This window comes from Hippocampus bargibanti, linkage group LG13, assembly GCF_051943395.1.
Source record: "Hippocampus bargibanti isolate YZ-2025 linkage group LG13, ASM5194339v1, whole genome shotgun sequence".
In the NCBI taxonomy this organism is placed as follows: Eukaryota; Metazoa; Chordata; class Actinopteri; order Syngnathiformes; family Syngnathidae; genus Hippocampus; species Hippocampus bargibanti.
The window spans coordinates 1490885-1505422 of record NC_142746.1 but is presented as its reverse complement, the minus strand read 5'-3'; the positions used below and the strand labels follow the sequence as shown (position 1 = coordinate 1505422).

The following is a 14538-nucleotide window of genomic DNA, read 5'->3' as shown; positions in this document are numbered from 1 at the left end:
CGGGGGCCTAATCTGGCCCGTCACCTCATTTTATTCAGCCCGCAAAAGAAAATAAAACTTGGGAAATTCCAGGCTCATCTCTTGAGCTAGCTAGCTAGCAATCCAGCAGGCTAACGATCTAGCTAGCTAGCTCTCTTTATACAGTTATACATCGGTTTATGAACACCTTGGTTTACGAACTTTCCAGTTTACGAAAATTTTACCTTGGCTGCGAACTACTTTTGGGATACACACGGAGATGCCACAATGAGTTATGCGTCGTTCGCGAACGAGCCCGTTCTCCGAAAAGTAAATGGCAGCCGGCTTGTTTTGGTCCTCTATTCCCCGCCCCCAGTCGTCGGTTAAAGCCACGTGATTGGTCAAGAATGCTGCAGTGAGGGGCAGGGGGGGGGGGTTACAGACAGAGAGAGTGAAGCCATTCTCCAAAAAAGAAAATGGCTGCCGACATTTTTTTTGTCCTCTATTCCCCGCCCCCAGTCTTCGGTTAAAGCCACGTGATTGGTCAACAACGCAGCAGTGAGGGGAGGTGGTTTAAACATTAAAGAGACAGGCAGACGACAGAGAGAGAGAGAATGACAAAATGGATAGAAAACATTGAAATTTGCATTCGTTTCAACTTTGATAGTTCAAAGGCAGAGTGTAGACTGCAAGGTTAAAATTCCCATCAATCAGGCTCCATAAATATTCTATACACTTGATGCAAAAAGCTATTAACCCAGCTAAACAGAACACAATTGATGAGGAACTAGGTAAAATGATCAAAGAGAAAGTACCTACAAGGGATCATTCCTCAAGATGGTGAAAGAAGAAGGCTACGTTCCTCATCAAGTGTTTAATGCCATTCCATCAAGCCATCAACGACCATCACAAAGGTAAATAAAATGACTTTATTATACAGTACAGCTTATTTCTTTAATTATAATACCATAGCACATTTATCATAAGGGATATTTGTGCAGTTGTAAGACTTAGAAAATTAGAAAGTAGAAAATTATGTTTTATGGGAACCTGGGAACGGATTATTCACATTTTAATGGTTTCCTATGGGAAATTAATTTTTGGGTTACACCGTTTTCGCCTAACACACTCTGCCTGGAAACCAATTAAGTTCGTAAGCCAAGATATCACTGTATTCTGCTATCTGGCTAATCCTTTACATCACTTTTTAAAGTTTCATTTTATTCGGCCCCAAAAGCAAATGAAACTTGGGAAATTCCAGGCCTCATCTCTCGAGCTAGCTAGCTATCTAGCTAGTGATCCAGCTCGCTAACGATATAGCTAGAGTAACAGACGGAGGCTCAGGTTGATGTTGCGTTCCGCCAGTTTAAATTTCACCTTTTAATTGCAGACGAAGATAAACAGCACCGCCGCTGTCATTTCTTCAAGAACACACACACACACACACACACACACACACACACACCCAAGCGGTGTGAATGTGAGAGCGCTGCACTTCCAGGGAGGCGGCGATGGCGGCGGCGGTTAATTTAGTTGCTCCTAACTAATGGCGGCTAATCTGCGGCCGGGAGTCCGCTGAGGATATTGGACGGTGTCGAGGTTAATCGCGGCCGGCCCGGTTTAGCCCAGCCAGACAAGAGGAGGAAGAAGACGAGCGGGGCGGGGGGTTGGCGAGGCGGTTGGGGAGGAAGTTGGGGGGGCTTAATTCCACCGAAGGCAAATGGCATGCTGCTTTTTATCTGGAGCCCCGATAAGGCGGCGCTAATACACCGAGGAGAATGGATGCTCAAGGGCCGGGTTCTCCTTATCGCCAAACTTTACAACAGGAGCTCCGGACTAAGCCCCTCCCCCCACCACATCCTCTAATACCCGGCAGCGCCTCACCACCCGCACACACAATAAGCACCTCATTTCACCTCTGGAGCAGAACTATCACAACACCTCGCACCTCGCACCCGCCCGCCCGCCCTCACCACTTCACTTTGCCGCAATAACACATTTAGCGCACGCACACGCGTGTACACACCCACGACACGCACACAACACGGGTGGATGGGAGTTGAACCAGCGCAAGGCTAATTGGAAGATCACTCTAATGCATTAACAGATAAAATAGTTTGGCTGTGGGCCTGCAGGGCCGGATCAGGACCAATACTCTGGAGCCCGCGACACACACACGCACACACACACGCACACGCACACACACACACACACACACACATACACACACACACACGCACACACACACACACACACACACACACACACATACACACACACACACGCGCGCACACACACACACACACACACACACACACACACACACACACACACACAGACACACAAAATCACACACACGTAGACACACACACACGCACACAAATACAAACACACATGCATAAACACACACACAAATATAAACACACACATAATTGCATAAACACACCCACACAATCACACACGCAGGCATGCGCATACGGACACAATAACACCCACACATATCCACACACAAATACACAAAAACATGTACATACACAAACACAAATACAAAAATACATACACACACACACAAATACACAAACGCACACACACAAAATCACACACACATAGACACACACACACACAAATACACAAACGCACACATACATAAACACACACAAAAATACACAGACACCCAAAATCACACACACACGCACACAAATACAAACACACATACATAAACACACACAAATATAAACACACACATAATTTGCATAAACACACCCACACAATCACACACGCAGGCATGCACATACGGACACATTCACACGCACACATATCCACACACAAATACACAAACACATGTACATACACAAACACAAATACAAAAATACATACACACACAAATACACAAACGCACACACATACATAAACACACACAAAAATACACAGACACACAAAATCACACACACATAGACACACACACACGCACACAAATACAAACACACATACATAAACACACACACAAATATAAACACACACATAATTGCATAAACACACCCACACAATCACACACGCAGGCATGCGCATACGGACACAATAACACCCACACACAAATACACACACACGTGTACATACACATACACAAATACAAAAATACACACACAATCACACACATAGACACACACAAAGACACACACACACTAACAGACACACGCACGCACGCACACACAGACACACACACAAATACACAAACGCACACACATACATAAACACACACAAAAATACACAGACACACAAAATCACACACACATAGACACACACACACACACACACGCACACAAATACAAACACACATACATAAACACACACACAACTATAAACACACACATAATTGCATAAACACACCCACACAATCACACACGCAGGCATGCGCATACGGACACACGTATCCACACACAAATACACACACACGTGTACATACACATACACAAATACAAAAATACACACACAATCACAACACATAGACACACACATAGACACACACAAAGACACACACACACTAACACACACACGCACGCACACACAGACACACACACAAATACACAAACGCACACACATACATAAACACACACAAAAATACACAGACACACAAAATCACACACACATAGACACACACACACATACGCACACAAATACAAACACACATACATAAACACACACACAAATATAAACACACACATAATTGCATAAACACACCCACACAATCACACACGCAGACATGCGCATACGGACACACATATCCACACACAAATACACACACACGTGTACATACACATACACAAATACAAAAATACACACACAATCACACACATAGACACACACAAAGACACACACACACTAACACACACACGCACGCACGCACACACAGACACACACACAAATACACAAATGCACACACATACATAAACACACACAAAAATACACAGACACACAAAATCACACACACATAGACACACACACACACACACGCACACAAATACAAACACACATATATAAACACACACACAAATATAAACACACACATAATTGCATAAACACACCCACACAATCACACACGCAGGCATGCGCATACGGACACACGTATCCACACACAAATACACACACACGTGTACATACACATACACAAATACAAAAATACACACACAATCACACACATAGACACACACACAAAGACACACACACACTAACACACACACGCACGCACGCACACACAGACACACACACAAATACACAAACGCACACACATACATAAACACACACAAAAATACACAGACACACAAAATCACACACACATAGACACACACACACATACGCACACAAATACAAACACACATACATAAACACACACACAAATATAAACACACACATAATTGCATAAACACACCCACACAATCACACACGCAGGTATGCGCATACGGACACACGTATCCGCACACAAATACACACACACGTGTACATACACATACACAAATACAAAAATACACACACAATCACACACATAGACACACACACACTAACACACACACACACACACACACACACACCAAAACAAACACACATACTTGCGGACAAAAGACATCTGCTTGCTAACACCATGTCCGAGTTGCATTTCACATGCTAATCACTTGTTTACCGTCACAGTCAGTGGGATGTGGAGTGTGTTTGTGTGTGTGGGGGGGGAAGGGGGAAATGTCGGTCTCGCCATTTCCAGCTTTGTTGACACTTGTCATCATTTGGTGTTGAACTGTTGGCTCGTTAGACAGGCAGCATTTCGTAATACGTCGATACCTCGGTTTACGGACGCGTTAGCTAACAAACCTTTCGCTTTAGGAACATTAAATTTGCAAGAATATAATCTCGGCGTACGAACTAGTTTTCGGCGGATGAACACCAAGTCACACGATCCACCAGCGCAGATGTGGTTTGTTATCGAGTGGACTACATTTGCTATTATGGGACTGAAAAAGACCCCACGACAGGCTAGTGTTAAGCCGAAGAGGACCCAAAAGAAAATGACGGTCGGGCAGAAAAATGAGATCATCGAAAAACCCCAACGATTAGTGCGTTTGTGTGACTTAGCGTACCGGTATGCGAAGTCGACCTCAGGCAATAGAAGAGGTTAAAAAACTTCTGTTGATTTGGATTACTGAAAAACAGCTAGTGGGGGACAGTGTGACTGAGGGGTATTATTGTCCAGAAAGCACGGCAACTTCACTCGGACATCCTCCAGAGGTAACGACATCAACGACCATCACAAACGTCAATAAAATTACTTTATTATGTAGGACAGTTTAATTTTTGAAATTACAATACAATAGCACATTTATTATACATAAAACAAGGAATATTTTGTGTAGTTTTAAAGGACAACCGACATCACTTTTTTGTTTCCTAACTGACATCAGAAAAACGTTTTATAGCATCTAAAATACCCAAAACAAGCAGTATGATATTTTTAGTCGAATGCAAAACACCAATAAAAGTGACTTAAAGTGTGCAAAATCTGCAAAAAAATGAACCCGGAAGTGGCCAGTTTCAGAAGGTCCCGCCCCCTTGTTCGTGGCGTCACCCCAAGACGTCTTGCCTTGCTGGAGAATTAAACTATGGCTTCAGATTCGAAGAATATGCTTTCTTGTTACTCATCCAGTTATGAATATGATTGAAATAGTTCTGAAGAGGAAAGCATACATCTTTGCAATCGATTAAATAATTTAGTCCGTGCCATTTTGAGGCAATAGGGGGGGGGAAATGTAGCATTAAAAAAGAGGCAGAAAATGGCGACAAAGTAAGGAATTAATCAGCCCATTTCCACAGGCTGATTAATTCCTTACACAGAGCTTTGTCGCCCTCTTCTGCCTCTTTTTGGTGCAACACGAAGTTTTCAGACCAAACAAGTACAGCAAAATGCATTGACGTGATGGAAGGACTGCTACAATGTGTCCTTTTTTCGGTCAGGGGCGTTCCTTCAGTGACGTAGGGTGAGGACTCGTCACCAACTCAAAAACAAGACTTCCGGAATATTCAGCGCGAGTCTTAAAACGTAAAATATAGCTCTATGCGGTGGAATCTTTGTAAAATACGATCAGTAGAAGTCATTTGAAGCCATTTTACAAATTATGGACACAACTTGTCCGGAGACGTCGGTTGTCCTTTAAGGCTTATTTAGACGAAAATTATGTTTTATGAGGACATGGGAACGGATTATTCTCATTTTAATGGTTTCCTATTGTAAATTAATGTTTGGAAGACACACTTTTCACCTTACACACACTTCGTGGCAAAGTTCGTCAGCAGAGGTATCACTGTACGTTAAATCAGCATGCCTCCCCCAAACAAAAGGTTACAGTATATTGATAAAAACATTGAATAATAACGCAATTCGACCCGTTTGCTTTCACGTAGGACGAGCAAAATGGGAGAAGGCCTGCGGCGGAGAGAGTGAAATATAATCAATAAAGGTTTACGCATAATTAATTGCATAATTAAAACCACCCCCCCCCCCAAAAAAAAAAACATTGAGCGTTAATTTGCTACCTGAATCGTTGGCGATTTATTCTCATTTTATTTTATTTTATTGACGCTCGCCATTGACAATATGATTGTCCCCAACAAGGGCAATTTACAACAATCAGCGAATCAATAAATGGATCAATAAATGGAGGTTTACGCATAATTAATCAGCACACAAAAATAATAATAATTGAGTGTTAATTTGCTGGCCGAATCGTTGGCGATTTATTCTCATGTTATTTTATTGACGCTCGCCATTGACAATATGAATGTCCCCAATGATGACAATTACAAGTCGTCAATTTCAAAATGGCGCCGATTGCAAACTCAAGTGTGCTTAAAATGACAACAAGCCGTCAGGCAAACAATGACGTCACCCCCCCCCCCCCTGAAAAAAAAAAAAAAAACGAAAACCCCCCCCCCCCACCCAAAAAAAGTCGATTTCGTTGGCAATGCATGGCACGCCGCGCCGCAACAGGTTTGCACGCCGGCGGCTAAACGCTAGCTCGTTGCGGATGTCGCTAAACCCCACACCACCCACCCAACCAAGCCCCCCCCCATCTCTTCCGACTAAAAGGATAACAAGTCACGGCTGCTAAATGAAGGCGCTTACAGTCACAGCGATTTCATAGCTTGGTCGAGATGAGCTGCTGCGCGTGGGTGTTCGCTTCAGGGTGGGAGGGAGGGAGGGAGGTACCCCTCCACACCCCCAAACCGCCATTGTTGTCCATGATTTGCCGTTAAATCCAATTTGGTGTCTTCTTCCCTGCGGCTCTGCCCTGCGCATCATTTTGGATCAACAGTTCGGGCGGGTTGCAAATGGCGCCGCCGTCCGCGTTTAGCCGCACAAATTCAATCATGAACGTAAACAACCACAAACTCAAACACAATATCATTACACAAAATTATTGATCAATGGCCATGACACTTTTTCTACGTTTTCATGTCAATAATAATAATCAGAATGACAACGTCAACAATAATAACTATTCTTCTTCTTCTTATTATTATTATTATTATTATTATTATTATTATTATTATTATCATCATATTAATCATATATATAATTATATATATTAGTGAGATCAAAACATGTACAAAAAGTTTCATAATAATAATAATAATAATCATCATAAATATTATAATTGTAATTGTAATAATAATTATTATTATTATGCAATATAATGTTTTCATTAAAAACAAAAGTGAAAAACCAACACATCCTCACATGTAATAATAATAATAATAATAATAATAATAATAATAATAATAATAATAATAATTATTATTATTATTACTATTAATGAGATCAAGACACATAAAAGAATTAATTATTATTATTTTAAATGGGATTAAAAACATGTACATGAAAAAAATGAATACTACTAATAATATCGATGAGAAGGTTTCTTCACTACTAATAATACTAATAATAAATGTTATAATTAAAATAATAATAATAATAATAATAATAATAATAATAATAATTATTATTATTATTCTGCAATAAAATGTTGACATTTGAAAAAAAATCACAATGGGGTTCAACAAAACTGAAAAACCAACACTTGCTATAACAATAATAATAATAATAATAATAATAATAATAATAATAATAATTTAATTTAACAGATTCTTTTCTTACAGTGTATTGTAGGTATTCAAATACCTGACATGTTTCACCGTATACTTCCGCCTTCGTTTATATATATATATATATATATATATATATATATATATATATATATATATATATATATATATATATATATATATATATATATATATATATATATATATATATATATATATAATATTATATATTATTATTGTTATTATTACATGTGAGAACGTTTTATTATTATTACATGTGAGCATGTGTTGGACTTTTAGTTTTGTTCAACACTATTGTGTGATGTTGTAATTTCTTTTTTTAAATGTAAAACATATATTGCATAATAATAATTATTACATATATAATAATAATTACATATGAAAAAAAATCACAACATCACACAATCGCGTTGAACAAAACTGAAAATAGTATTTTACTACACTTTTATTATTATTATTATTATTATGAGAATTGTGATTATTATGATTATTATATATTTTGCTTATTATTATAAAGCTAAAAAAAATGTTGACATGTTTATATCCCAACCCGCACCTTATTGACATGTAAAGAAATAAATGGGGCGAGGGGGGGGGTGTTGCCGCCCCCCCAACCTGCTCCCCGCGGCGCTCTGTACTAATTGCTGGGGCAGATCTGTAGCGACTCATTTCAGCAGGGATAAACAAAAGCTGTGTTGGTGTGGAGAAGACGTTCGGCGAGCCCATAAATATGCAAATATTGCCATTCCCAAAGAAGTGAGCGGGCGAGCGCAGCGTGGCCGTAAGCCGCGTCCCCCCCCCCCCCCCCACATGTCCTCGCAATAACCAGGCCCACGTTGGAGAGCCAAAGGGAAGACTTTATTACTCGACTTGATTGACATATTTTTTAAAAATATTAGTTTTTTTCAGGATGAAAAAAATGATGCACAGTGACACCTTAGTTTACGAATGCTTTAGCTTTCAAACCTTTCGCCTTAAGAATATGACATTCGCAAGAACATAATCTGGGCATACGAACTAGTTTTCGGCTCGGTTTCTCGGGCTCGCAGACTAGTTTTCGTCACCACTTTTCTTTGAGTACAGATGTGGTTTGTTATCGAGTGGAGTACTTTTGCTATCATGGGACACAAAAAAAAGACCCCACCACAGGCTAGTCTTATGCCAAAGAGGACACAAAACAAAATTGAGCAGAAGAAAGAGATCATCGAAAAACACGAATGAGGTGTGCGTTTGTGTGAGTTAGCGTCCCAGGACCAGTATGCTAAGTCGACCATTGCATCTTGTGGCTAACGGTGTTTCTGTGTTGTCTAAGCAACGGTCTCAGGCAATAGAAGAGTTTGAAAAACTTTTGTTGATTTGGATTCATAAAAAGCAGCTAGCAGGGGACAGTGTGAGTGAAGGTATTATTGCTAAGAAAGCATGGCAACTTCACTTGGATATCATTAAGAGGCAACGACATCAACGACCATCACAAAGGTCAATAAAACGACTTTATTATACCGTATTACAATACAATAGCACATTTATTATACATAAAATAAGGTATATTTTGTGTGGTTTTAAGGCTTATTTGGGAGAAAATTATATTTTATGGGGACCTGGGAATGGATTATTCTCATTTTAATGGTTTCATATGGGAAATACATGTTTGGAAGATGAACCTTTTGCCTAACACACACTTTCTAGTAACCAATTAAGTTTTTAAACTGAGGTACTTTACTTACGGCTTGATTTTGCTGAGCAATTTTGACTTCCTGCAAAGCTGCTTGCTCGAAATATGAAATTCTTTCTTTTTTTTCAACATTTGAGAAGAACGAAGAAGAGCTCAAATTAACCGCGGTTGAGATTTGAATGGATAAAAATGTGACCTTTTTTTGGGGGGGGAGTGGGGGGGTTAAGGCAGCAACATGAGTAAGAAAAATTTAACTGTTCCTCCCCGATTCGTTTCCGTCTTTTGGTTGTTAGCATTCAAAGTGTTTTGTTGTGCGTTTAGCTAAGCTGTGGGAGCAACTGCTTTTCATTGCGCAAAAACGCGATGAAAACGTCACAGCATCCCCCCCCCCCCAAAAAAAAAAAGAGTGGGACCTCACCTGTTTTATGTGTTTGTCTCGTGACGCCTGCAACGCCGTTCGTCGTCGATTCCAGTGGACGGCAAATGGCGGCATCGGGCGAAAACAGCGCCCCCTCCTGTATGGGAGGAAAACAGGTAGATGAGAACGCTTCATTCTTATTCCACCAAGGCAATAAAGAAAATAAAATGTTTTACAGTGATACCTCGGTTTACGAACCTTTCGGTTTACGAACGTTACATTTATGCAAATTTTACCTTGGTATACGAACTATTTTTGTCCACTATTACCCGCCCCCAGTCTTCAGGTAAAGCCACGTCATTGGTCAAGAATGCAGCAGTAAGGGGCGAGTGGGGAGTTACAGACAGCCAGAGAGTGAGGCCGTTCTTCAGAAAAAACAAAATTCCCCGCCCCCAGTCTTCAGTTAAAGCCACGTGATTGGTCAAGAACGCAACAGTGAGGGGGGGGGGGGAATAAACATTAAAGAGACAGGCAGATGACAGAGAGAGAGAGTGATAAAATGGATAGAAAACAGTGAAATTTGGACTTATTTCAACTTTGATAGCAAAGTGTAGACTACAAGGTTAAAATATCCCACTGTCCGTCTTTTCTCATAAGGAGAACTCAGTTGATCCTATCACCAATCATCCTTCTTCACTGACGTGAATCTTGACGTGATCTGGGTATCAAAATGGAGATCAAGTAACGAGCAAACAAACACAACATTAAAGAGACAGGCAGTGTAGACTGCAAGGTTAAAATATCCCATCAATCAGGCTCCACAAATAACCCGCACAAGCCATCTGTACATTTGATGCAAAAAACTATCACCCCAGCTGAACAGAACACAATTGATGAAGAACTAGGTAAAATTATCGCAGAGAAAGCTCCTACAAGGGCTCATTCCTCAAGAAGGTGAAAGAAGAAGGCTACGTTCCTCATCAAGTGTTTAATGCTGTTTAAACCGGTCACTCCATTCCATCAAGCCAGGCGTCGGGAACCTATGGCTCGCATATTCTCGTTTTTTCACTGTTCATTTCCTGCTGGGGCTGCAGTTGACGGAGAGCGCAATTTTGATTGGATGAAACTGGCCGTCATGTTGAAACAGGTAAACGCCCCTTTCAAGGAGCCCGACGAGTACACTTCAGCTTGAATGCACCGTAGCATTCGCCTTTGAAGAAAGAAAATGTTCTGATTCTAATTTGCAATGAAACAATTCCATCGGTGAAACAGTCGAATGTCAGTGACATCTTAACAAGCCCCATGTTAACGTTAGCATCAACATACTTCTGCGAGAAGTAGATTGCAGATAGTAAGTGTGGAAGCTTATGAGCCGTGTGCAGGCTAGCTAGCAGTAACTTCGCCTATGGACCCGATCGTTTGGCTCGATTTACCAATCACGAGGAATGGAATACCATTCATGTTAACGGTGAGTACTATCACAAAGTTATTTTAAATACATACATTCTGACATTTTGTTGTGTGTTTGTGTGCGTGTTTGCGTGCATGCTTGCATGCGTGTGTGTTTGCGTGCATGTTTGCGTGTGTGTTTGCATGCGTGTGTGTTTGCGTGCATGTTTGCGTGTGTGTTTGCATGCGTGTGTGTTTGTGTGCGTGTTTGCACGCGTGTTTGCGTGCGTGTTAGCATGTGTGTATGTTTGCGTGCGTGTTTGCGTGCGTGTTAGCATCTGTGTTTGTTTGTGTGCGTGTTTGCGTGCATGTTTGCATGTGTGTGTGTTTGCATGCGTGTTTGCGTGCATGTTTGCATGCGTATGTGTTTGTGTGCGTGTTTGCGTGCGTGTTAGCATGCGTGTGTGTTTGCGTGCGTGTTTGCGTGTGTGTTTGCATGCGTGTGTGTTTGTGTGCGTGTTTGCGTGCGTGTTTGCATGCGTGTTTGCGTGCGTGTTAGCATGTGTGTATGTTTGCGTGCGTGTTTGCGTGCGTGTTAGCATCTGTGTTTGTTTGTGTGAGTGTTTGCGTGCATGTTTGCATGTGTGTGTGTTTGCATGTGTGTTTGCGTGCATGTTTGCATGCGTATGTGTTTGTGTGCGTGTTTGCGTGCGTGTTTGCGTGCGAGTTAGCATGCGTGTGTGTTTGCGTGCGTGTTTGCGTGCATGTGTGTGTGTGTGCGCGCGTGTGCGGCTCTCACAGAAAAACATTTCTAAATATTTTACTTTTATGGCTCTCTTAGTCAAAAAGGTTCCCGAACCCTGCATCAAGCCATCAACAACCATCACAAAGGTAAATAAAACGACTTCATGATACAGTAAAGTTTAGTTCTTTAATTATAATACCATAGCACATTTATTATACATAAAATATGGTATTTTTGTAGTTTTAAGGCTTAAAAAATTAGAAAGTAGAAAATTATGTTTTATGGGGACCTGGGAACGGATTATTCTGATTTTAATCGTTTCCTATGGGAAATTAATTTTTGAGATACACACATTTCGCCTTCCACACTCTGTCTGAGAACCAATTAAGTTCGTAAGCCAAGGTATCACTGTATTATTATTATTATTATTATTATTATTATCAACAGTCACGCGTTGAGACAGACAGGGGGGCACAAAGCGACACGTTATCGCACGGAAAACATTTGTTTTTTTGTGGCACTCGCATGACATTTTAAGAAGGCAGACAACAAATCGATAGCGAGTAGCGCCATGACACCGAGGCCAAGTGTCTCATTTGTCCGCCTCCTTCTACCTGTCCTCATTGTCTCACCTGCACTTGTCTTGTCTCGTCCTCATGCCACAGCCCCCCCACCTGCGGTAACACCCCCCCCTAACACCCGCCCTTCCCCCGTCCTCGTTGCAGTGAGACAATAGGCAGATGTAACATTTAATTAGGGGCGCTATCTCGTTTGGGCGCCGTCGAGGCAGAGTCGCGCCGCAACGCCGCTCGGAGCGAAAAGGAGGAGTTTCATTACAATTGGCAGTCAAGTGATTTATTCGCACAACAGCGAGAGAGTGACGGCGGCGGCGGTGGCGGAGGTGAGGGGGAGTTAATTTCTCGCCGCCCGCCGCAAAAAGGTCAAATGCTTTTTAATGACTGTGTTTTCTGATAATACAGGCTGGAGAGCGACGGCGGCGGTGGCGGCGAATAATAAAGTTGCAGATTGGTATCACCACGGCCACGTTTTAACTCATTCACTGCCAAACCGTGCAAAAAAAATGTGTCCATTGAACTGCCAGGGTTTTTGTCATTGTCACTCCAACTGCAGGACCCACAGAATATTAACTTTTAGGACGACATAAACATTCAATGCAGCGTTAGAAACCTTAGACACTCTTCTTTTATCGGAAAAAAGAGGTCATTCCTAAATGATACGGGTCTGGAGTTATCTGAGCTTGAAATGGGGGCAGCTGTACAAAATACAATTCAATAAATATTGATTGATTTATATAGCGCTTTAACAACAGCTCAAGCTGCAACAAAGCGCTAACATGGACAAAAGGGAAATGCTTCCCCCTCGTGGAAGGGAAAAACATTGCCAGAGGTCTGATCAGCGCTGTCAGGGCCATTATTAATGAAGCAGGAATCAAAGTAAGAACAAAAATATTCTTTAATCTTTGGGATGGCAGGTAATGGAACTCGCACAGTTGGACAGGATGTGATGTTATGACAGGAAATCCGAGAAAATAAAACGATGTAAAGATGGACAGAATGTGAAATCATGACAAGAAGTCAGAGAAAATAAAACAATGTGTAAGGAAATAGAAAAGATGTTTAAAATGTGTTCGTCTAGGGAATTGCCTTAACAAGCGCTTTATCGTAATGCCACAAAAAAAAAACACAAATTCGGGAATGGTCCATGTCAAATTTTCAATTCCCAAATAAATTTGTGAATGGCAGTGAATGATTTAATAGTCCCACAATGGGGACATTTGCAATCTACAGCAGCAAATTGAAAGGGGGGGGGGGTTTATTAGCTAACTGTCTAGCTAGTTAGCTAGCTATTAGCTATCTAGTTGGCTATCTATCTAGCTAGCTACCTATCTGGCTGGCTTGCTGGCTGGACATCTGGCTGGATGGCTATATGGCTTGCTAGCTAGCTAGCAAGCCATATGTAAACGAGACATACATGGATGACATAAAGCTTTTTATATATCTATATATACAATATATATATATATATATATATATATATATATATATATATACATGGAATGCTACTACTCAAGCAACCCTAGTCATAGGGGATACACGCGGAGAATGAGGGCTGAATGGTTACTTCGAAAGCCACAGTCGCGGTTGACCACGAAACAATGAGTAGCTCAGTGTTCCAATATCCACAAATGGCAATTGCTATCACAACTGGAGATTGATGAGGTACAACACA

The 14538-nt window shown here is 41.1% G+C and overlaps 1 protein-coding gene across 1 annotated transcript in view; it reads right to left on the bottom strand.

Annotated features, from left to right (window-relative positions):
• The window catches only part of LOC148888913 (uncharacterized), a 60204-nt gene that overhangs the window by 10824 nt on the left and 34842 nt on the right, over window positions 1–14538 (bottom strand). Inside the window, exon 4 of the mRNA XM_089012215.1 lies at window positions 10215–10311. Within this exon, the coding sequence (XP_088868341.1) occupies window positions 10215–10311 (97 nt within the window). The remainder of the gene's footprint in view (window positions 1–10214; window positions 10312–14538) is intronic.